Source organism: Kogia breviceps, chromosome 9, assembly GCF_026419965.1.
Source record: "Kogia breviceps isolate mKogBre1 chromosome 9, mKogBre1 haplotype 1, whole genome shotgun sequence".
Lineage (NCBI taxonomy): Eukaryota > Metazoa > Chordata > Mammalia > Artiodactyla > Physeteridae > Kogia > Kogia breviceps.
The window spans coordinates 37892705-37917944 of record NC_081318.1 but is presented as its reverse complement, the minus strand read 5'-3'; the positions used below and the strand labels follow the sequence as shown (position 1 = coordinate 37917944).

The window sequence follows — 25240 nt, the reverse complement described above, 5'->3', positions numbered from 1 at the left end:
AGATATCACCTCACACCATTTAGAATGGGCATCATCAGAAAATCTACAAACTACAAATGCTGGAGAGGGTGTGGAGAAAAGGGAACCCTCTTGCACTGTTGGTGGGATTGTACATTGATACAGCCACTATGGAGAACAGTATGGAGATTCCTTAAAAAACTAAAAATAGAACTACCATACGACCCAGCAATCCCACTACTGGGCATATACCCAGAGAATACCATAATTCAAAAAGACACATGCACCCCAATGTTCACTGCAGCACTATTTACAATAGCCAGGTCATGGAAGCAACCTAAATGCCCATCGACAGATGGTACATATATACAATGGAATATTACTCAGCCATAAAAAGGAACGAAATTGGGTCATTTGTAGAGATGTGGATGGATCTAGAGACTGTCATACAGAGTGAAGTAAGTCAGAAAGACAAAACAAATATCATATATTAATGCATGTATGTGGAACCTAGACAAATGGTACAGAAGAACTGGTTTGCAGGGCAGAAATTGAGACAATGATATAGAGAATAAAAGTATGGACACCAAGGGTGGCAGCAGGGATGGTGGTGGTGGTGGGATGAACTGGGCAATTAGGATTGACGTGTATACACTGATGTGTATAAAATGGATGACTAATAAGAACCTGCTGTATAAAAAAATACATAAAATTCAAAAAAATAAAATATAATAAGCTTAATTTCTAGCTTTGTTTAAATGCCAAATGTACTATGAAACCATCCCCAAATTAAATAACTTACTAACTACATCATTCAATAAACCAAAATGGAATGAAATATCTCTGTGAACAGGAATACTATCAGGAGGCATTATAGCACAGTGATAAAGCACAACTTTTATTGGTTATTATTTAGTAAAATGGAAAGCATTATCAGAGTTGGTTCAAATCACTTTTAAAACCTAATGGCTCCATAAGTTAATGTAAATCATCTCAAATGTCTGGCCTCAGTTTTCTCAAATGTAAAGTTTAGAACTTGAATCAATATCTCTTAATGTATCAAAATTTCTAGGCATTTGAATCTGAATTAAATGTTAAATTTAAATTTTTAATTAAATTTTTTTAATTTAATAATCTGTAAAAATCATTAATATACCAATCAGCAAGCATCATGAGTATACTCAGCAGAGCATACAGAAGTACTGCTAAAGGGGCATGATGTATACAGCCTACTCTCAACTGGTTCAATAACAACGTTTGTGGGTATATATACTCACACATACATATGTGTGAGTATATATACATAGAAACATAGATGCATATATTATATGTTATATGTTACCTATTATATGTTATATATGGGGGGAGGAGAGGAGAGGAAGAGAATAAAATCAACGTGGCAGAATACTGAAAACTGGTGAATGTGAGTAGAGAACACATAGGAGTTATCTGTACTACTCTTAAAACTTTTCTGTAAATCTAAAATTACTTCAACATTAAAAAAAGAGAGAGTGTTGTGAAGTCAGTGTTTAAACAACAGGCCTAACCCTGGCTATACAGAACAGAAGCTCACTGCTGTTCTATCATGGGATGTGAAGAAAATCCATGAAGGGACATTATAAAGTTATCACTCACTCGCTGTTTCAGTATCACATATGTTTCTTGCTATAAATACAAACTGATCTATTTAAACTCTCTATTAATGACAGGTTGCAGAACTACATAAAAATGCATAACATCCCAAGAGGTAAAAACCTCAGGTGAGATTTTTGAGCGAAAAGTAATTTGGGAAGAAGAAAGCACACACGTAAGCTAATAAAGCCTTCCAACATTAACTCCTGGCTTCCCTCAAAGTCAGCCTCAGCCAACCAAGGGGAGTAAGAGCACAGAGCAGTCAGCATCACAGGAAATGTGAGCCCAGAGGTTCCCAGCATCTTAGAAGCAAAAATTCAGCAGGTAATGTAAAACTCCCCAACTCCACCTTAAATTCTGGCATATAAATCACAATACATCTCTTTTCTTGAGAGTCTATTTGTATCTAGCTTCTCGGAATGTCAAAATAATAGTTACAACTACTATAACCATTGTATATTAAGCCCACTATAGGTTTAAAATTTTTTTAATAAAATAAAATAATGTGACAGAAAGAGCATCAGCCTCTTTGCTTGCTTTTTTGATAGAACTTTTAATTTTAAACTCAGCAGGGAACAAGATAATGACTGCAAAGAGCCAGGTAGAAGTCGAAGAGGTTTACTACAAACCAATTTCTTCAAGATCATTTGCAGGTAGCTGAAAGTCAGGGCAATTTTGAACCAATGAATGTGTGGTATTGATGAATAAAGACCTAAATGCTGATGAGACTCTATTTTCCCTCACATTCTCTAATTTTCTAATCTATTCTGCGTAAATCCTTCCCTGAAGTCTGAGCTAGAGAGATAGTATTGTGTAATGTTTTCAAATATTTTCCCCTCTGGCTATGCAAAATGGAAAAAGGAAAAGGGCATACTACCTAAAAATTGTGTGGCAACTGCAACAAAAACAGGACAATGTCACTTACAATTATTACTTTCACTTATTTTTTTATGTCTTAAACCTTAATTTTACACGTAGAAGGCATAAGCCTTTTATAAGAACCAGTGACCCTGCTGCAGGCATTCTCACTCAAATGAAATGAAAAACTTTGGTGTGAGGTCATTAAACGTTTCCTAGGGTACCTTTTTACTCTAAAAGTTTCTGTAAGCGATTGAACTCCTAATCTGAGTAATTTCATCTCACCAATATAAATTCCCTCTGTAGTTTCAATTGTATGCAATATCAGTTTTCGTTTCCTGAGTTAAATTAATGTCGAGTAACATGGCGTTTCTTTAAAAAAAAAAAAAAAGTGCATCTACTTTCATGGTAACCTTTCAAGCAACCAGTAGAAGTGATTCATGTGCATGAGAGGGGAATAGGTCAGTATGAATAATCATTAACCAACAATATCTGCTAGTGTTGCTTGTGTGCAGAGCATTGCTAAAGTTACATCTCATCCAATAAAAAGGATATGCCTATATAACTTGATTAAAAAATCAAATATTTCATAAACTGAATCCTACTTTCCACTGAATTATATCATTAACTTTATTTGCATTTATGACTTACCTTCAACTAGCTGTGACTCCCCATGTTTGAGTACCTCTATCCTTCTAGTCAGATACCTAATGAATTTGTAAATTAATATTGGAAAACCTAACCTCAAAAAAGAACCACTGAGTAGTGTTTAAAAAGTAAAGAATTATTTCTTATAAGAGGGAATCCTGAAAATGAGCTTGTCCTATTAAATCTCAAGCCGACAGAATTTTTTTAAGACATAAAAAGAGTTCTAATGCAAAATCTGTCACTCAAAGTGAATTTCCAGTGTTGTTATAACAGTGTTTATTCAATAAACTCCAAAGGATTGGTATTATATGTCCTTTAAATGAAATTCTAACTTTCATTTCTTGGATTTTCTTAAATAACATGTCTACAAGTTGCAGAGTGACCTTTTAAAAAAGCCACACTAAAGTGATGAACCAATTGGCCCTGGGCTATTTCCAACCTAACAGCATCTAAACTGGATCAATCCATTCCAGAATTCAGTGACTTAGAATTTCAATCTATTCCAATTTTGTCAGACTTGGACTACAAAGACTAGGGTCATTCTAGGTAGACTCAAAGGTAAATACAACTTTTTAGATTACCTCTGAAATCAATCATGTGTCTTTGGCATCTTAGTGGCTGTGGTAGATGTACTTACCTATTCACAATTCTTCCTTCCCTCTCCACGTTTGTCATGACTTCCCTGTAGGTGGAATATACTTCCAACTAATAGCTTTGGGGTTTGCCATGTGACTTGTTTTGACCAATGGAATGTGGACAGAAGGATGGAAGTTCTGAACTGAGGCTTTAAGACATTCTAAGTGTTTCCACTCACCCTCCTGTGTCCTGCTATCACCCGTGAGAAGAGCACGCCCCAAGCTGTCACTATTCTTTCAGCAGAGGCTCCAGAGTGAGAGATACAGGAAGCAGACTGATCCAAACCCTTATTCTAGAGTGACTACAATCAATCTACAGACCCATGAGTAAGAAAGATATGTTAAGTAAGCCACTGAAATCTTGGGGTTGTTTTTTGCCACAGTAACAAACTAACTTAATACAGTGTCCAACCAGAAAAGGTATGATATTTCTGGTACCACTCTGTCTCAAATTAAAATTTCCAGGTCCATCTCTAAAATAGTATGCTAAACCAATCAAGTTTTTTCATTTCTGGAGGTACCAGGCACTGGCCAAACATTTGTCTGACAGCTTGATATCATCTATATTAAATCTCATCTGAAGATGTATCCATCATCTAGGATTAGTAATTCTTGAACCTGCTCTGCTAAAGCAAGAGTACCTTGAAGACAGAATCTGTAACTGATTCACCCACCCCTATAGCACCTAAAATAGTTTTGCACATACTAGCCATTTGATAAATGACTCCCTATTCCAACTCTCAGTTACCAGTGCTTATTATTATTATCCATATCCCAAAATGACCCCCTGAGTCACAAAATTACTCATATATTTGAAATGATAGAAATGACTAGATATGATCTTTCTACCTGAATACACAGGGGAACTAAAGTACTACGCAATGAATGATGCTCAAGACTGATAACCTACACCAGTAGGAATTCCCTCAAAATGGCACACAGATTCCTTTAATGAATACTGAGACTTAGAATGGATAGCTGGATGATGAACCTCACGGTGCTACACACAAACATGTAGCAGAGATGGGTCAGCATTCGAGGGTACAATTCCAAGGGAGTTTCCAAAAAGGGGTCCATGAGCCCCTTCACTGGAGCACTGTTCTGTCTTGAGTCTGTTCATCACTGGTCCTCTGTGCCACTCTGTCTCCTGCTCAGTGTCCCAGTTGTCTAATTTTCTCATCATCCAAATGATCTTTTATTTTCTTTCCTCTTCTTCAAATTTTTCTTCTTTCTTCCCTATTGCTTTTTCTGCCTTCCTTTCATACTTTTAAGCCTTGGTACAAGAAGACATCACCATGGATCCAGAATATACTCCTTCTGTTCCACAACAAATCAACCAACTGCTATAACCTGAATATAATTTTCAGGCCTCAGAGTCAATAAAAGCAGATGTGTTCCTTGAAGGAAGTTCAGGGACTTCCAGAGAGCTCCACACACCTTGCCAACTATTTAGTACTTGAATCATTAGAGAAATTTGAAGACAAGAATTTTTTCAAATTTTTTGTCAAAAATTCTGCTGAACCCCATGGTCTAAACATGTTCAGTTACCAAAGCTGTATAGTAGCAAAGATCTCTTCAACTATGCTGAATTAATTAATCACCATATTTCATTATTGCACTTTTGGCTCCTAAATAATTTTAAGTATGATTGAGTGATATCTAATGAAAGTGTAAACAAGCTATCTATTATACTTAAAAGTGCTCTAAAATTCCTAAAATATAGGTCAAACCATAATAAACACACATTTTTTTTCCTTTCTTCTCAGAATATCCTTTCCACTTTTATTCCAAAAATAGCACCCCCTCTTCTTCTGGGAAGTATCACCCTTACCTCACCATGAAAGCCCACAATGTAATTCAAATATACACTGTCATTTTCTCACTCCAACTGGCCACAGGCTAGGGGTGTGCATCTGTCCAAAGCTGGGCCAATCATGGCACCCTAATCTTCTGGCCAAAGTTGATCTGTATTTATATGGGTAAGGACATATGGCCCAAGATGAATCAATCACAGTCCTTCCTCAAGATTTTTCAAAGTGAAATTAAGGCATGAGGAGAAGTCTCTCTCAGGCGGTGATGAAATTGGCATCTAAAGGCATGAGAGGTGCCAGCTGCCATGTGCCCTGCATTGAGAAGAAAGCTGGTCTGAGAGAACTAAGCCAAGATGCAGACAGAAGCAGACGTTGAAACAGAAAAGACTGAGCACCCTGGCAGCATTCAAATCCTTGGTTTCAGTTGTCTCTGACGATTGCCACACTCCTTCCTTTCTCCTAGGTACATCATAAGCCTTCCAATCAATTCCCCTGTAGATCTAAGTCAATTCAAGCTGTTTTTCTGTAACCAGTAGCCAAGGAAATTCTACATAATCTACCAAACAAACTACAAGTTAACAAATTTGACTTATTGGGGTTAGTGGTTCAGGAATACTGTAAGAAACTCTAATGTATGTGCAACAAACATACTATTTAGTCAACAGACATGGCATTTAAGGATGACACTATTTAACACTTTCTTCACTGTCTTCTTCACTGGAGATAAGCCTTCTCTTTTCATAAAATGGTCGGTTCCCTGTGTTTTTTTTCCTCTGAGCACAAGCCATGAACATAGATGTTCAATGGGTATATACTAGGCTACAAACATGAAGATTGGGATACTATGATTGCCATATGATCCTCTGGAATGTCACGAGATCCCAGGTTAGGAGGTTTTGTGTTCTGGAAAAATCCATCTCAGGATAGTGAGAGTTGTGTAGCAAGATAGCACTAACTAAACTGGAGAATAATCATCATTCACATGATTTTTTGTTACCAAAGGATAATACCTGTGGATGGGTTCAAAGGGATGAAAGGGACCAAAAAGGAATTTGGATGGCTGGGGAGAAGGCAATTTTCTTTTTTTTCTTTTTTTTTTTTTTTTTTTTTTGGCGGTACATGGGCCCCTCACTGTTGTGGTCTCTCCCGTTGTGGAGCACAGGCTCCGGACGCTCAGGCTCACGGGCCCAGCCGCTAGGCAGCATGTGGGATCTTCCCAGACCGGGACAGGAACCCGTGTCCCCTGCATCGGCAGGTGGACTCTCAACCACTGCGCCACCAGGGAAGCCCGAGAAGGCAATTTTAATCTCAAATGAAGGATCTGACTCAAAAGCTCAACAAAGAAAGTTTAGCTTTCCATAAGAATTGGGTCTAAGATTAGGCTGCTAGGAATTCAAACTTAAAGAATCAGGAAATGTAAAATGCCATCTGTGTTCAAAGTATTAAACTACATTTAGAAATAAAGCCATACACCTGTAAATCCCTCTTCCTGTGTCTGCTGTACCCCATGCAATACAATATTTTTGCATTCAATACAAGTGACCAGTTTGCTTGGGGTTGGTGACGCACCCTAGAGGGAACCTGAAAGACAGGGTTGAGCATAGAATCCACTGCCCAAGAGAAGGCTCTAAATCACCCTCAAATGATGAAAGCAGAAGTAAATATTCAGACAGCCCTGCTTTAGAATCTTAGCTTCACGCAAAGAGCACACACTCTAGGGATCTCACTGACCACCTGAACTCAGGAAGAGACCTGATTCTCAGTACAATAATTACGATTTTAAAAAAGCAAATTCAGCAGAAGCGGGAGAAACAGAAAGATGGCAGCAGAAGAAGGAACTGGCCTGCAACTGCCTACTCTGCAGATGAAGGGGCCACAGGCCAAGAAGTGCAGGTGCCTCTAGATGCTGGAAAAATAAATGAGTCTCGAGGGCAACAGCCAGCTCTATTCACCACCAGCCTCTCCCATGAGGAAACTTGCACAAGCCTCATAGATAGCCTCATCCACCAGAAGGAAGACAGCAGAAGCAAGAACTACAATACTGCAGCCTGTGGAAAAAAAACCGCATTCACAGAAAGAGAGACAAGATGAAAAGGCAGAGGGCTATGTACCACATGAAGGAACAAGATAAAACCCCAGAAAAACAACTAAATGGTGATAGGCAGTCTTCCAGAAAAAGAGTTCAGAATAATGATAGTGAAGATGATCCAGGGCCTCGGAAAAAGAATGGAGGTAAAGATTGAGAATATGCAACATATGTTTAACAAAGAACTAGAAGAATTAAAGAAAAAATAAACAGAGAGGAACAATACAATAACTGAAATGAAAAATACACTAGAAGGAATCAATAGTGGAATAACTGAGGCACAAGAACGGATAAGTGACTGGAAGACACACTGGTGGAATTCACTGCTGCAGAACAGGATAAAGAAAAAAGAATGAAAACAAATGAAGACAGCCTAAGAGATCTCTGGAACAACATTAAATGCAACAACATTCATATTATAGAGGTCTCAGAAGGAGAAAAGAGAGAGAAAGGACCCGAGAAAATATTTGAAGAGATTATAGTCAAAAACTTCCCTAACATGGGAAAGGAAATAGCGACCCAAGTCCAGGAAGTGCAGAGAGTCCCATACAGGATAAACCCAAGGAGAAACATGCCAAGACACACAGTAATCAAATTGGCAAAACTTAAAGACAAAGAAAAATTATTGAAAGCAGCAAGGGAAAAACAACAAATGACATAAAAGCGAACTCCCATAAGGTTAACAGCTGATTTCTCAGCAGAAACTCTACAAGCCAGAAAGGAGTAGCATGATATACTTAAAGTGATGAAAGGGGAGAAGCTACACCCAAAATTACTCTACCCGGCAACGATCTCACTCAGATTCGATGGAGAAATCAAAAGCTCTACAGGCAAGCAAAAGCTAAGACAATTCGGCACCACCAAGCCAACTCTACAACAATAGCTAAAGGAACTTCTCTAAGTGGGAAACACAAGAGAAGAAAAGGACATACAAAAACAAACCCAAAACAATTAAGAAAATGGTAGTAGGAACATACATATCAATAATTACCTTAAACGTGAAGGGATTAAATGCTCCAACAAAAAGACACAAGCTTGCTGAATGGGTACAAAAACAAGACCCATATATATGCTATCTACAAGGGACCTGCTTCAGACCTAGGGACACATACAGACTGAAAGTGAGGGGATGGAAAAAGATATTCCATGCAAATGGAAATCAAAAGGGAGCTGGAGAAGCAATACTCATAACAGATAAAATAGACTTTAAAATAAAGAACGTTACAAGAGACAAGGAAGGACAGTACATAATGATCGAGGGATCAAATCAAGAAGATATAACAATTATAAACATATATGCACCCAACATAGGAGCACCTCAATATTAAGGCAACTGCTAACAGCTATAAAAGAAGAAATTGACAGTAACACAATAATAGTGGGGGACGTTAACACGTCACTTACACCAATAAACAGATCATCCAAACAGAAAATTAATAAGGAAACCAAGCTTTAAATGACACAATAGACCAGATAGATTTAATTGATATTTACAGGACATTCCATCCAAAAACAGATTATTACACTTTCTTCTCAAGTGCGCACGGAACATTTTCCAGGACAGATCACATCTTGGGTCACAAGTCAAGCCTCAGTAAATTTAATAAAACTGAAATCATATCAAGCATCTTTTCAGACCACAACACTATGAGATAAGAAATCAATTACAGGGAAAAGAACATAAAAAACACAAACACATGGAGGCTAAACAATACGTTACTAAAAAACCAAGAGATGACTGAAGAAATCAAAGAGGAAATCAAAAAATACCTAGAAACAAATGACAATGAACACACAACAAGCCAAAACATATGGGATGCAGCTAAAGCAGTTCTAAGAGGGAAGTTTATAGCAATACAATATATGCCAATCAATATATGCCAATCAATCAGTGTGAACCACCATATTAACAAATTGAAGAATAAAAACCATATGATCATCTCAATAGATGCAGAAATATCTTTTGACAAGATTCTACACCCATTTATGATAAAAAATCTCCAGAAAGTGGGCATAGAGGGAACCTACCTCCACATGATAAAGGCCATATATGACAAACCCACAGCAAACATCATTCTCAATGGTGAAAAACTGAAAGCATTTCTTCTAAGATCAGGAACAAGAAAAGGATGTCCACTCTCACCACTATTATTCAACATAGTGTTGGAAGTCCTAGCCATGGCAATCAGAGAAGAAAAAGAAATAAAAGGAATACAAATTGGAAAAGAAGAAGTAAAACTGTCACTGTTTGCAAATGACATGATACTATACATGGAAAATCCTAAAAATGCCACCAGAAAACTACTAGAGCTAATCAATGAATTTGGTAAACTTGCAGGATACAAAAGTAATGCACAGAAATCTCTTCCATTCCTATACACTAATGATGAAAATTCTGAAAGAGAAATTAAGGTAACATTCCCATTTACCAATGCAACAAAAAGAAGAAAATACCTAGGAATAAACCTACCTAGGGAGACAAAAGACCTGTATGCAGAAAACTATAAGACACTGATGAAAGAAATTAAAGATGATACCAACAGATGGAGAGATATACCATGCTCTTGGATTGGAAGAATCAACATTGTGAAAATGACTATACTACCCAAAGCAATCTACAGATTCAATGCAATTCCTATCAAATTACCACTGGCATTTTTTACAGAACTAGAGCAAACAATCTTAAAATTTGTATGGAGACACAAAAGACCCTGAATAGCCAACACAGTCTTGAAGGAAAAAAGCAGAGCTGGAGGAATCAGGCTCCCTGACTTCAGACTATACTACAAAGCTATAGTCATCAAGACAATATGATACTGGCACAAAATCAGAAATATAGATCAATGGGACAAGATAGAAAGCCCAGAGATATACCCACACATCTATGGCCAACTAATCTATGACTAAAAAGACAAGGATATACAATGGAGAAAAGACAGTCTCTTCAATAAGTGGTGGTGGGAAATCTGGACAGCTGCATGTAAAAGAATGAAATTAGAACACTCCCTAACACCATACACAAAAATAAACTCAAAATGGATTAGAGACCTAAATGTAAGACTGAACACTATAAAACTCTTAGAGGAAAACATAGGAAGAACACTCTTTGACATAAATCACAGCAAGATCTTTTTTGATCCACCTCCTAGAGTAATGGCAATAAAACCAAAAATAAACAAGTGGGACCTAATGAAACTTCAAAGCTTTTGCACAGCAAAGGAAACCATAAACAAGACGAAAAGACAACCCTCAGAATGGGAGAAAATAGTTGCAAACGAATCAAAGGACAAAGGTTAATCTCCAAAATGTATAAACAGCTCATGAAGCTCAATATTTAAAAAAACAAACAACACAATCCAAAAATGGGCAGAAGATCTAAATAGATATTTCTCCAAAGAAAACATACAGATGGCCAAGAAGCACATGAAAAGCTGCTCAACATCACTAATTATTAGAGAAACGCAAATCAAAACTACAATGAGATATCACCTCACACCAGTTAGAATGGGCATCATCAGAAAATCTACAAACTACAAATGCTGGAGAGGGTGTGGAGAAAAGGGAACCCTCTTGCACTGTTGGTGGGACTGTACATTGATACAGCCACTATGGAGAACAGTATGGAGACTCCTTAAAAAACTAAAAGTAGAACTACCATACAACCCAGCAATCTCACTACTGGGCATATACCCAGAGAAAACCTTCATTCAAAAAGACACATGCACCCCAATATTCATTGCAGCACTATTTACAATAGCCAGGTCATAGAAGCAACCTAAATGCCCATCAACAGATGAATGGATAAAGAAGATGTGGTACATATCTACAATCAAATATTACTCAGCCATAAAAAGGAACAAAATTGGGTCATTTGTATAGATGTGGATGGATCTAGAGACTGTCATACAAAGTGAAGTAAGTCAGAAAGAGAAAAACAAATATTGTATATTAACGCATATATGTGGAACCTAGAAAAATGGTACAGATGAACTGGTTTGCAGGGCAGAAATTGAGACACAGATGTAGAGAAGAAACGTATGGACACCAAGCGGGGAAAGCAGTAGGGGGTGGGGGTGGTGCTGGGATGAATTGGACAATTGGAATTGACATGTATTCACTGATGTGTATAAAATTGATGACTAATAAGAACCTGCTGTATAAGAAAATAAATTAAATAAAATTCAAAATTTTTTTTTAAAAAGCAAATTCATTCTAACTCCTCAGAGCTGATGTCTATGCCCTCACCTAGTTCTAAGACAAAAAGAAAAAGAAGTAAGCTGTTTATTCTCTGTATAACTTTAAACTTTTAGAAGCTTATACATTCATTTTATTTATGTTTTATACACATATTGCACACAATGCATGAACTTAATACATGCTAATAACGGAAGAAAACAAATTATATTACAAAATGCAAGTGCTTCTTAGTTGCATAAACTTACTTAAACAGCTAGGTTCCAGACATCAACTTTAGAATAATCGAGTTTTCTCTAAGTTACTCCAGAAGACTATTTGCATATAACTTTTGGAAATCTCCACTCCAAATTTCTTTCAGTGTAAATAGCACTTAATCTTTTCAATCAGCAACAGGCTTAAAGAATACACTAGAATATCTGAGATCAGTGCTCTAGACTTTTCTACCTATCAGAAGTGTGTGTGTATGTGTGTATGTGTGTGTGTAACAATAGAGTAACTGAATTTGAGCCAAATCCATCTTGAAGCTGTACTAATAATTTGATCCTAAAAGGATATTTAAGTATGGATTCAAATATGGATAAAATCTTAAAATCTTAAAATCTCAAGCCACAGCCACAAAAAATGGTATCATGTAGTAAGATTTCTTTAGACTCTCCATTTACAATTCCAAAAAAATAAAAGCCACAGATACAAAGAACTATCTGATAGTTAATTTTATTCACCTCTGCTCTGATTTTAATATGACTACATTAAAAGACCTTATAAAGAACTTAGCAATGTTAAATTTCAATTCAAGGCCTTTTTAAAACCTTTCAGTTCCAGCATAGAGATAATACACAGAAATATCATTTCTAATGCCTGAGAAACAGTGAAGCATGTGCTTTAAAGAACGAAGTTATATTAGTCTCACCTGCATTGATGCTCCTTCCACTCTTGCCACACAGGCAACCCGATCCAGGAAAGTCACTGCCACAGGCACTGCCACAAAGAAGCCTTTACAAAAGGCCTTGAAGTATCTCTTCACCCAGCCTTGAGACAGTGCCATACCTAAAAGCACAAAGAAAACAAATATGAAATTAGCCTCAATAAGGTGAAAAAGAAAAACATAAAAACAGCCCAAGAAAAATAAGAGTTAAGAAAAAGCAACCTCATCTCAATATGTTTCACATTCATCCCTATAACCATTGGAATAAATTTAACTTAAAATCCCAAAGGCAAATACATTAACTTAGGTTAACTCTTTTCAGTAGCTCTAGTAGCTTACTAATTTCAATAGAAAACTTCTCCTCACAAAGCAATGAGTTAGAAAAGAAATAAGCATTCCAAAAGTAAATCCTTTCCTATTGCTGACTATGGTGGAGATGCTCCTTAAAGCCCTGACATCTGTTCTCTTCTGCAATAATAGAAGTTCTAGTGGGACACATGGCTGCCCAGCCTCCCTTGCAGCTAAGTGTGACCGTGTGATGATATTTGATGAATGGCATATGAGCAGAAATTACATACTTCCACACTGTGCCCTTAAAAGAAGTATGCCCTCCACTTTCTGTTCCCATTTTGTGATACCTGTGATAAGGAGGTGGTTGTAGGAACAGGAGTAGCCATCTCAAGTTAAAGATGGCAAAGCAACAAAATAGAAGGGTCCTAGGTCCCCAGCACCACGCAGGCACTGTCACTGCCCTGCATCGCTTACACTCGAGCTGTTAATTAAGAGGTAAATCATTTTCCATCATGCTTAAGCCAATGCTATAGGGCCTATGTTATAGCAACCAAACTGATCCTAACTAATACAACAATGAAATCTATGAAAAATCAAGAAAAAAAATCACTGCATATGAATTCAATACAGAAAATTATCAACCCTCACTTAGCCCTGTAACTTGATTAATTTTCAGATTTCAGATTGCCTAGCTAAGGCAATCCTTAAATTGTCTCAAGTAATGAAAAACAAAATAGTGAGAGATCAAGATATGCTACCCTAGCAGACCCAATGGAGCCAAACTCAGTCCAACAGATGAAGAATCATCCTGGCTGGAAAAGACATATGACCAGTTTGTTCACCAGTTTCTCAAAACAATACTTATTCATACCGTGTAACAGACTATAATTTGCCCTGGACTGGATTATTCTAGCGGTCCAGGGCAAGAGATGATGGTAGGATGGATTATGGTGGTGGTGGTGGTGGTGGTGGTGCACAGGGACCAACATGGGAAAACTTATACCTATTTTGGAAGTTAAACTGACAGGATTGAAAATGGATGGGCAAGGGCTGGGGAGAGGAGAGGAGACAACAAAACTGTCAAGGGGTAGTTGTGACCTATCCAAGCACTGTTATTTTGTCATTCCCTTGGATTACATTCCAAATTACTAAAAACATGCTCATAATTCAATTCCTCAAACTTCTAATAAGTACAAGGTCATAAGGTGGGTGCTAGGGACCCTGGAGTGAAAAGTAGATACGGTCCTTGCACTCAAGGAGTTACAAAGTGCCAGGGAAGACTGCCCTTAAACAAATATTTCCAATGGAAATGAGTATTAAAATGGGCCAATGTCTCTGGAGCATGGGAACATGGAGCAAGGAAGTCTATCCATCAGAAAATGATTCAGGAAGGTCTCTCAAAGGAAAAGGCATTTGAGGTGAGACCTGGGCTCTTTGGGCAAAAGGAGCAGCACGTATGAAGTCTTCAGAGCAAAATAAAATATGGTTATTATAGAAACTAAAAGAAGTTCAATTTGGATGGAGTATACACAAACTTTACTATGTTAATTCTCAATTTTTAATTCAGTAAACATTTATTTATTGCCTGCTAAACACCATTGCTGAGTGCAGAGGATATAAAGACAGCTACATATACAGTATAATATCATTTAAAAACTCTCACTAAATATATTTTCTATATAAATGTATGCATATAAAAGCATTTTAAATAGTTATTTGCAGCACTGTTTTAATCATTTAATAAACACCATATGTCACTTGAATAATTATTAAAATATAGAGAGAGACAGAAAAAAAGCAGGTTTATCAAAATGCTAAAAATGGTTCATTCTAGATGTTGAGAAAGTAGATGATGAACTATTTTCTTCTTTGAACTTCAGTTGGTTTCTAATATTTAAAAAAGAAAGATAGTCCTCAGAAGTCACTTTAATATATAGATACTATGGGGTAAAACTAGTCTTGCTCTCTTTCGCATCACAAGAAACAAACCACACTTTTGCAGTCTAGTCCCTGCTGCTCCAAGTAGAACAAGTAAGATTCTTCCCTGTTTGTGCACCAATCAATCTATTATAACTGACTGCAATTCTTTTATGTAGCCAATTCAGACTATGACAGGATATTACATGCTTTTGAAAACATCTTGAAAGTTTGAAGAGCTTTGGAAATTCTTACCTTTCTACTCACCCATAGTAAGCACTTTAGTTCAAACAGGAAAAAAATACCGACAATTCATATAACAACTAACCTGACCACTTGACTATTTAAGTAATAATAAACTGGCTTTAAACACACAAACCTATGCTTGACTAAATATATTTTAATAATCAGGTCAAAGAGACTTAGATAACCAGAGGATTTAGACGCAAAAAAAAAATGGATAGAACAAATACAAATAGAAAAACATGCTTCTATACATCTGTGGCTCCTAGAATAAAAGTAGCAAACATATTGACAGGATGAAAATATAATGTGTTCTCTTTGCTGTTCCCTATGCCCTGCATGCATGGACCTTCACCTTCACTAAATAACTAGGGAGAGCAGCAGGATAGAAACTAGGAAAGCTTCAAATACGGTGACGCCACAGCTATCCCAGTTGTAAGGCAGCATGCATGATTACAATGTAAATTAAAGGGGAAAAATACATTAATATAAGTTGCATTAAATTCAGGTTCCCAGAATTTTACACCTCCACTTCTTTTCCAATATAAACTCCCCCCTATACTGCTACTCCATTCAGTCACTGTGGCACCCAGGAAGGAGCGTGGTAACGGAGAGTCAGGGGCCCTGAGGTGGCATCCTCTCTATGTCTACAACTAGCTGCGTGTCTTTGATCAACTCACTTCTGGTCCTCAGTTTCCTCATCTATAAAAAGAAAGGGGTTAGATTCAATTTCTAAGAGCCTTTCTAGAGCTAACATTCTATATTCCTATACATTTTTTGATTGTTTCTCCAGGACGTTGAGAAGGTACTAAAATTAAGAAAAGCACTTAGATTATTATTGACTAAGAAGAAATGTCATGTTGCCTTTTAGGTTTGAGATTTTTTTTAATGTTGAAATGAAAAAAAAACTTTGCTTTTATTAAACAAATAGTTAAAAAGGGAAGCAGAGAGGAAGTTGGAACTGGTGCAATTTATGTGAAAGGACATTTTAAATACAGGTAAAGACCTGAAAGCCACTGCCCTTTCCATTCTCACGCTCACAACTCCACTGCTGCTAAGGGCACTGCTGCCATCTCCTGCACAATGGTAAGGACAAATATTTTTCTACTGAGAGATTTTCAAAGAGCATGTGGGAACTGTAGGAGGTGTGCCAATCTGAAGGGGTGCAGATTCTGCCCCAAGCCAAGGGGAAAAATAAAAGCTGCCTTGCAGATAAGGGGTCACTATTTTCAGAGGCTTAAAAGCAAAGTCTCAGTACAGTCCTGTCCTACCTGAATTGTGAACCACACCTCTACCTCATAATAAAACGTTTTTAGAATCTCCTCACTATCATTAGAATACTAAAGCTTTACATAAATGAAGAAATGAATATTATACTTCTATGTCAAGTCATATCAAATAACATGTTTAAAGTGCTATAGCATTCACACTTCATTAAAGTTAACGTATTTCTTTTTCTATAAAGAACCATTGGGATGATCTGGTCTTTTGTTCACATCTTAAATGTTTAAAACTACCATACTAATAAGCACCTAGCATCCACTTCCTCTGACAAAATTTCCTTTAAACAATAATAATGTGACCATCCCCATCAAAAAAGAAATAATTTTTATTCCTAGTGAACTAGTGAACTCAATTCTTCTAGTAACCACGCAAGTCATTTAGGTTCAAAACATTGCTCCTGAGAAAATTACTGCTTACAGTAGTAAGCGCATCTGGTTCACTGCTAAAGTACATAAACTGAGAATATTTTTAAATAAGCTTTCAGAGTTCACTGAAATCATATTTGCTACCTGGTATAAAACACCTGCAAGTAAAAGGTTTTTTGGTGCTAGTAACCTCAACCACATAATGACCTATACTCTAAATACCTCTCTTTCCTATCACAACTTGTTATGGTTTGATCATACATAAATTCATCTAAAATCATTCTTAACCTTGTATATATTTTAGCTTATACAAAGTCACTAATCACTCATTCATAGCAACCAGGTGAATAAATACAACTCAAGTCATCCTAATTATAAAAACTATTTTAAAATTGTGTGGCAGGTTTGAAGGTAAGAGAAAAACAATAAATTACAAAGCAGTATCTTATATAAAATGTAACCTTCTATCATAGAAATCAGCCTGCACATTTGGATAGCCAAATCAAGATTTTATTTGTAAATTCAAACTACGAATATCAGAGAATAAAAGAGCAGGGACCCAAACAAATCTGACACCCAATTCCTGACTCAGTCAATATATATTTATTGATCACCTACTATGTAACTGTGCTAAGGGGTGAGCACATAATGCAGAACAAGGCAGGCTTGGTCCTTGGCCACGTGGAGCTTACATATCATTCTCTCTACATTAAGTGCCTACTTTGTGCTACTCACTATGTTAAGATACCAAAAGTAAAAAGGCACACTGAGTCACAGTTCCTTCCCAAAGGACCTGTGATAAGATCACAAGAAATGAATAGATGACCACACATGATCAGGCTACCCTCCTTCCATGTATCTCTCCAGGAGCTCCTGGTACCAATAACCTCACTCTGCAAACAAAGCATAAGCATGTGCAATACACTGAATCAAGGGAAAAATAATAACTGATGAACTAGAACAATTTTGATTCCACTGGAAGCAGATCTGGGAAAGTAACTGATAGATACCAATTTGAAATAAATTTCAGGGCCACCTTCCTCCTTTCAGATTATAAATAAATACTATAAAAATAGATAATTGGTAATCATTAGAATGTGAACTCCAGCATGAAATTATTTATCTTTTAACTTGTGTGACTTAATAGTTCTCACTCAAAAATGTGCAGAAAGGACAAAACGGCAAGGAAAAATAAAGTATGAAGAAAAACTAGTCAAAAATAATAAAGGAAAGAAAGCTGGGCTACCCCGCTGGCGCGGGGGTTAAGATTCCGCCTGCCAATGCAGGGGACATGGGTTCAAGCCCTGGGCCAGGAAGATCACACATGCCACCGAGCAATTAAGCCCGTGCACCACAACTACTGAGCCTGTGCTCTAGAGCCCACAAGCCACAACTATTGAAGCCCATGAGGCACAATTACCAAAGCCCACACACCTAGAGCCCATGCTCCGCAATAAGAGAGGCCACCGCAATGAGAAGCTTGAGCACCTCAACAAAGAGTAGCCCCTGCTCACTGCAACTAGAGACAGCCCATGCACAGCAACGAAGACCCAACACAGCCATAAATAAATAAATAAAATTTTTTATTTATTTATTTATTTTAAAAAATAAAAGAAAGAAAGAAATGTAATGGGGTTACACATAAAATGAATCATGTTCTGGAAAAGAAACCCAATTTGAAAAGTCCACACTGGGAGAGGACTGGGGTTGGCTGTGTGAACACTGCCAGAAGGGGGCTAGTGTGCCACAGCTAGCCGAGAGGGAGTCCAGGAAAATGTCTGGACCTGCCTAAGAGACAAGAGAGTATTATTTCGGGGTGTGCAAGGAGAGGGGATTCAGAGCACTGCCTAAATGAGCTCCAGAGATGGGCATGGGCCGCGGCTATCAGCGTAGACCCCAGAGACGGGCATGAGATGCTAAGGCTGCTGCGGCAGCCACCAAGAAGCCTGTGTGCAAGCACAGGTCACTGTCCACGCCTCCCCTCCAGGGAGCCTGTGTAGCCTGCCACTGCCAGGGTCCCATGATACAGGGACAACTTTCCCAGGAGAACACACAGCCTGCCTCAGGCCGGTGCAACATCATGCTGGCTTCTGCCGCTGCAGGCTCGCCCCGCATTCCGTACCCCTCCCTCCCACTGGTCTGAGTGACCCAGAGTCCCCTAATCAGCTGCTACTTTAACACCGTCCTGTTTGTGCAGGGAACACACGACCTCAGGTGAGCTACATGCAAAGGTGGGTCCAAATCCAAAGCTGAACCCCAGGAGCTGCATGAACAAAGAAGAGGAAGGGAAATCTCTCCCAGCAGCCTCAGAAGCAGCCGTTTAAATCTCCACAATCAACTTGATGTACCCTGCATCTCTGAAATACCTGAATCGACAACAAATCATCCCAGAATTGAGGCGGTGGATTTTAGGAGCAACTGTAGACTTGGAGTTTGCTTTCTGCATCTAATTTGTTTCTGGTTTAATGTCTATCTTCATTTAGTATTTACAGCTTACTATCATTGGTAGATTTGTTTACTGATTTGGTTGCTCTCTTCCTTTTTTATATATATATATATTTCCTTTTTCTCTTTTTGTGAGTGTGTATGTGTATGCTTCTTTGAGTGATTTTGTCTATATAGCTTTGCTTTCACTATTTGTCCTACGGTTCTGTCTGTTTTGATTTTGGGGGGGTTTTTTTGGATGGTTTTTAGCGCTTGTTATCACTGGTGGATTTGTTTATTGGTTTGGTTGCTCTCTTCTTTCTTCCTTATTTTTTTATATTTAACAATATTTTTTAATTTTTATTTTAATAACTTTATTTTATTTTATTTTATTTTACTTTTTCTTTCTTTTTTTTTCTCCCTTTTCTTCTGAGCCATGTGGCTGACAAGCTCTTGCTACTCTGGCCGGGTGCCAGGATGGAGCCTCTTAGATGGGAGAGCCGAGTTCAGGATATTGGTCCAACAGAGTCCTCCCAGCACCATGTAATATAAAACGGCGAAAGCTTTCCCAGAGATCTCCATCTCAATGCTAAGAACCAGCTCCACTCAACAACCAGCAAGCTACAGTGCTGGACACCCCATGCCAAACAACTACCAAGACAGGAACACAAACCAACCCATTAGCAGAGAGGCTACCTAAAATCATAATAAGTTCACAGACACCCCAAAACACACCTTGGGATGCGGTCCTGCCCACCAGACAGACAAGATCCAGACTCATCAACCAGAACACAGGGACCAGTTCCCTACAGCAGGAAGCCTAGACAACCCATTAAACCAACCTTACCCACTAGGAGCAGACAGCAAAAACACTGGGAAATATGAACCTGCAGATTGTGAAAAGGAGACCCCAAACACAGTAAATTAAGCAAAATGAGAAGACAGAGAAATACACAGCAGATGAAAGAGCAAGGTAAAAACCCACTAGACCCAAAAAATGAAGAGGAAATAGGCAGTCCACCTGAAAAAGAATTCAGAGTAATGATAGTAAAAATGATCCAAAATCTTGGAAACACAATGGAGAAAACAGAAGAAACAATTAACAAGGACCTAGAAGAACTAAAGAGCAAACAAACAATGATGAACAACACAAACAATGAAATTAAAAATTCTCTAGAAGGGATCCATAGCAGAATAACTGAGACAGAAGAACAGATAAGTGACCTGGAAGATAAAATAGTGGAAATAACTATCACAAAGCACAATAAAGACAAAATAATGAAAAGAAATGAGGACAGTCTCAGAGACCTGTGGGACAACATTAAACACACCAACATTCGAATTATAGGGGTCTCAGAAGAAGAAGAGAAAAAGAAAGGGACTGAGAAAATATTTGAAGACATTATAACTGAAAACTTCCCAAATATGGGAAAGGAAATAGTCAAGTCCGGAGAGCGCAGAGAGTCCCATACAGGATAAATTCAAGAAGAAACACACCAAGACACATATTAATCAAACTATCAAAAATTAAATACAGGGCTTCCCTGGTGGTGCAGTGGTTAAGAATCCACCTGCCAGTGCAGGGGACATGGGTTTGAGCCCTGGTCCAGGAAGATCCCACATGCAGTGGAGCAACTGAGCCTGTGCACCACAAATACTTAGCCTGCACTACAGACCCCGTGACCCACAACTACTGAAGCCCAAGTGCCTAGAGACCATGCTCTGCAACAAAAGAAGCCACCGCAATGAGAAGCCAGTGCACCAAAACAAAGAGTAACCCCCACTCACTGCAACTAGAGAAAAGCCTGCGTGCAGCAACAAAGACCCAATGCAGCCAAAAATTTTTTTTTAATTTTTTTAATTAAATACAAAGAAAAAATATTAAAAGTAGCAAGAGAAAAGCAACAAATAACATATAAGGGAATCGCCACAAGGTTAACAGCTGATTTCTCAGCAGAAACTGAGTAAGCCAGAAGGGTGTGGCAGGACATATTTAAAGTGATGAAAGCGAAAATCCTACAACCAAGATTACTCTACCCAGCAAGGATCTTATTCAGATTCAATGGAGAAATTAAAACCTTTACAGACAAGCAAAAGCTAAGAGAACTCAGCACCACCATACCAGCTTTACAACAAATGCTGAAGGAACTTCTCTAGGCAGGAAACACAAGAGAAGGAAAAGACCTAACAAACCCAAACAATTAAGAAAATGGTAATAGGAACATACATATCGATAACTGCCTTAAATATAAATGGATTAAATGCTCCAACCAAAAGACATAGACGGGCTGAATGGATACAAAAACAACACCCGTCTATAGGCTGTCTAGAAGAGACCCACTTCAGATCTAGGGACACATACAGCCTAAAGGTGACAGGATGGAAAAATATATTCCATACAAATGGAAATCAAAATAAAGCTAGAGTAGCAATTCTCATACCAGACAAAATACTTTAAAATAAAGAATGTTACAAGACACAAAGAAGGACATTACATAACGATCAGGGGATCAATCCAGAAGATATAACAATTATAAATATTTATGCACCCAACATAGGAGCACCTCAAAACATGAGGCAAATGCTAACAGCCATAAAAGGGGAAACTGACAGTAACACAATCATAGTAGGGGACTTTAACACCCCACTTTCACCAATGGACAGATCATCTGAAATGAAAATAAATAAGGAAAAACAAGCTTTAAATGATACATTAAACAAGATGGACTTGATATATATATAAGACATTCCATCCAAAAACAAGAGAATATACTTTCTTCTCAAGTGCTCATGGAACACTCCCCAAGACAGATCATATCTTGGGTCACAAATCAAGCCTTGGTAAACTTAAGAAATTGAAATTGTATCAAATATCTTTTCCGACTACAACAGTATGAGACTAGGTATCAATTACAGAAAAAAATCTGTAAAAAATACAAACATATGGAGACTAAACAATACACTAGTAAATAACTAAGAGATCACAGAAGAAATCAAAGGAGAAATCAAAAAATACCTAGAAACAAATGACAATGAAAACACGATGACCCAAAACCTATGGGATGCAGGAAAAGCAGTTCTAAGAGGGAAGTTTGTAGCAATACAATCCTCCTCAAGAAACAAGAAACACCTCAAATAAACAACCTAACCTTACACATAAAGCAATTAGAGAAACAAGAAAAAAAAAAAAAAAAACCCAAAGTTAGCAGAAGCAAAGAAATCATAAAGACCAGATCAGAAATAAATGAAAAACAAATGAAGGAAACAGCAAAGATCAATAAAACTAAAAGCTGGTTCTTTGAGAAGATAAACAAAATTGATAAACCATTAGCCAGACTCACCAAGAAAAAAAGGGAGAGGGCTTCCCTGGTGGTGCAGTGGTTGAGAGTCTGCCTGCTGATGCAGGGAACATGAGTTCTTGCCCTGGTCCGGGAAGATCTCACATGCTGCGGAGCGGCTGGGCCCGTGAGCCATGGCCGCTGACCCTGCGCGTCCGGAGCCTGTGCTCCACAACGGGAGAGGCCACAATGGTGAGAGGCCCGTGTACCGCAAAAAAAAAAAAAAAGGGAGAACACTCAAATCAACAGGATTAGAAATGAAAAAGGAAAAGTAACAACTGACACTGCAGAAATACAAAGCATCATGAGAGATTACTACAAAGCGACTATATGCCAATAAAATGGACAACCTGAAAGAAATGGACAAATTCTTAGAAAAGCACAAACTTCTGAGACTGAACTAGGAAGAAATAGAAAATATAAACAGACCAATCACAAGCACTGAAATTGAGACTGTGATTAAAAATGTTCCAAAAAACAAAAGCCCAAGACCAGATGGCTTCACAGGCGAATTCTATCAAACATTTAGAGAACAGCTAACACCTATCCTTCTCAAAATCTTCCAAAATATACCAGAGGAGGAACACTCCCAAACTCATTCTAGGAGGGCACCATCACCCTGATACCAAAACCAGACAAAGACGTCACAAAGAAAGAAAACTACAGGCCAATATCACTGATGAACACAGATGCAAAAATCCTCAACAAAATACTAGCAAACAGAATCCACCAGCACATTAAAAGGATCATACACCATGAGCAAGTGGGGTTTATCCCAGGGATGCAAGGATTCTTCAATATACACAAATCAATCAACGTGATAAACCATATTAACAAAGAGAAGAATAAAAACCATATGATCGGGCTTCCCTGGTGGCTCAGTGGTTGAGAATCCGCCTGCCAATGCAGGAGACACGGGTTCGTGCCCTGGTCCGGGAAGATCCCACATGCCGCGGAGCAAGTAAGCCTGTGAGCCATGGCCGCTAGGCCTGCGCGTCCAGAGCCTGTGCTCTGCAACGGGAAAGGCCACAACAGTGAGAGGCCCGCATACCGCAAAAAAAAAAAAAAAAAAACAACCATATGATCATCTCAATAGATGCAGAAAAAGCTTTTGACAAAATTCAACACCCATTTATGATAAAAACCCTCCAGAAAGGAGGCATAGAGGGAACTCACCTCAACATAATAAAGGCCATACATGACACACCCACAGCCAACATTGTTCTCAATGGTGAAAAACTGAAACCATTTTCTCTAAGATAAGGAACACGACAAGGTTGCCCACTCTCACCACTATTATTCAACATAGTTTTGGAAGTTTTAGCCACAGAAATCAGAGGAGAAAAAGAAATTAAAGGAATCCAAACTGGAAAAGAAGAAGTAAAACTGTCACTGTTTGCAGATGACATGATACTCTACATAGAGAATCCTAAAGATGCTACCAGAAAACTACTAGACCTAGTCAATGAATCTGGTAAAGCAGCAGGATACAAAATTAATGCACAGAAATCTCTTGCATTCCTATACACTAAAGATGAAAAATTTGAAAGAGAAATTAAGGAAACACTCCCATTTACTGTTGCAACAAAAAGAATAAAATACCTAGGAAGAAACCTACATAAGGAGAAAAAAAACCCGTACTCAGATAACTACAAGACACTGATGAAAGAAATTAAAGAGGATACAAACAGATGATACAAACATGTACTTGGATTGGAAGAAACAACATTGTGAAAATGACTATACTACCCAAAGTAATCTACAGATTCAATGCAATACCTATCAAATTACCAATGGCATTTTTCACAGAACTAGAAAAAAAATTTCACAATTTGTATGGAAACACAGAAGACCCCGAAGAGCCAAAGAAATATTAAGAAAGAAAAATGGAGCTGGAGGAATGAGGCTCCCAGACTTCAGACTATACTACAAAGCTATAGTAATCAAGACAGTATGGGATTGGCACAAAAACAGAAATATAGATTAATGAACAGGAGAGAAAGCCCAGAGATAAACCCATGCACATATGGTCACCTTATTTTTGATAAAGGAGGCAAGAATATACAATGGAGAAAAGACAGCCTCTTCAATAAGTGGTGCTGGGAAAAATGGACAGCTACATGTAGAAGAATGAAATTAGAACACTCCCTAACACCATACACAAAAATAAACCCAAAATGGATTAAAGACCTAAATGTAAGGCCAAACACTATAAAACTCTTAGAGGAAAACATAGGCAGAACACTCTATGACATAATCACAGCAACATCCTTTTTGACCCACCTCCTAGAGAAATGGAAATAAAAAGAAAAAGAAACCAATGCGACCTAATGAAACTTCAAAGCTTTTGCACAGCAAAGGAAACCTTTAAAAAAGACGAAAAGACAACCCTCAGAATGGGAGAAAATATTTGCAAATGAAGCAACAGACAAAGGATTAATCTCCAAAATTTACAAGCAACTCATTCAGCTCAATAACAAAAAAACAAACAACCCAATCCAAAAATGGGCAGAAGACCTAAACAGACATTTCTCCAAAGAAGATGTACAGATTGCCAGCAAACACATGAAAGAATGCTCAACATCATTAATCATTAGAGAAACGAAAATCACAACTACAATGTGGTAT

General features: G+C 37.8%; 1 protein-coding gene across 3 annotated transcripts in view; it reads right to left on the bottom strand.

Annotated features, from left to right (window-relative positions):
- Window positions 1-25240, bottom strand: part of IMMP2L (inner mitochondrial membrane peptidase subunit 2) — a 915024-nt gene that overhangs the window by 859039 nt on the left and 30745 nt on the right. For all 3 annotated transcript variants that reach the window (XM_067042322.1, XM_067042324.1, XM_067042323.1), the window contains exon 3: window positions 12736-12872. In XM_067042322.1, coding sequence (XP_066898423.1) covers window positions 12736-12870 — 135 coding nt within the window. In that variant the 5' untranslated portion in view covers window positions 12871-12872. The remainder of the gene's footprint in view (window positions 1-12735; window positions 12873-25240) is intronic.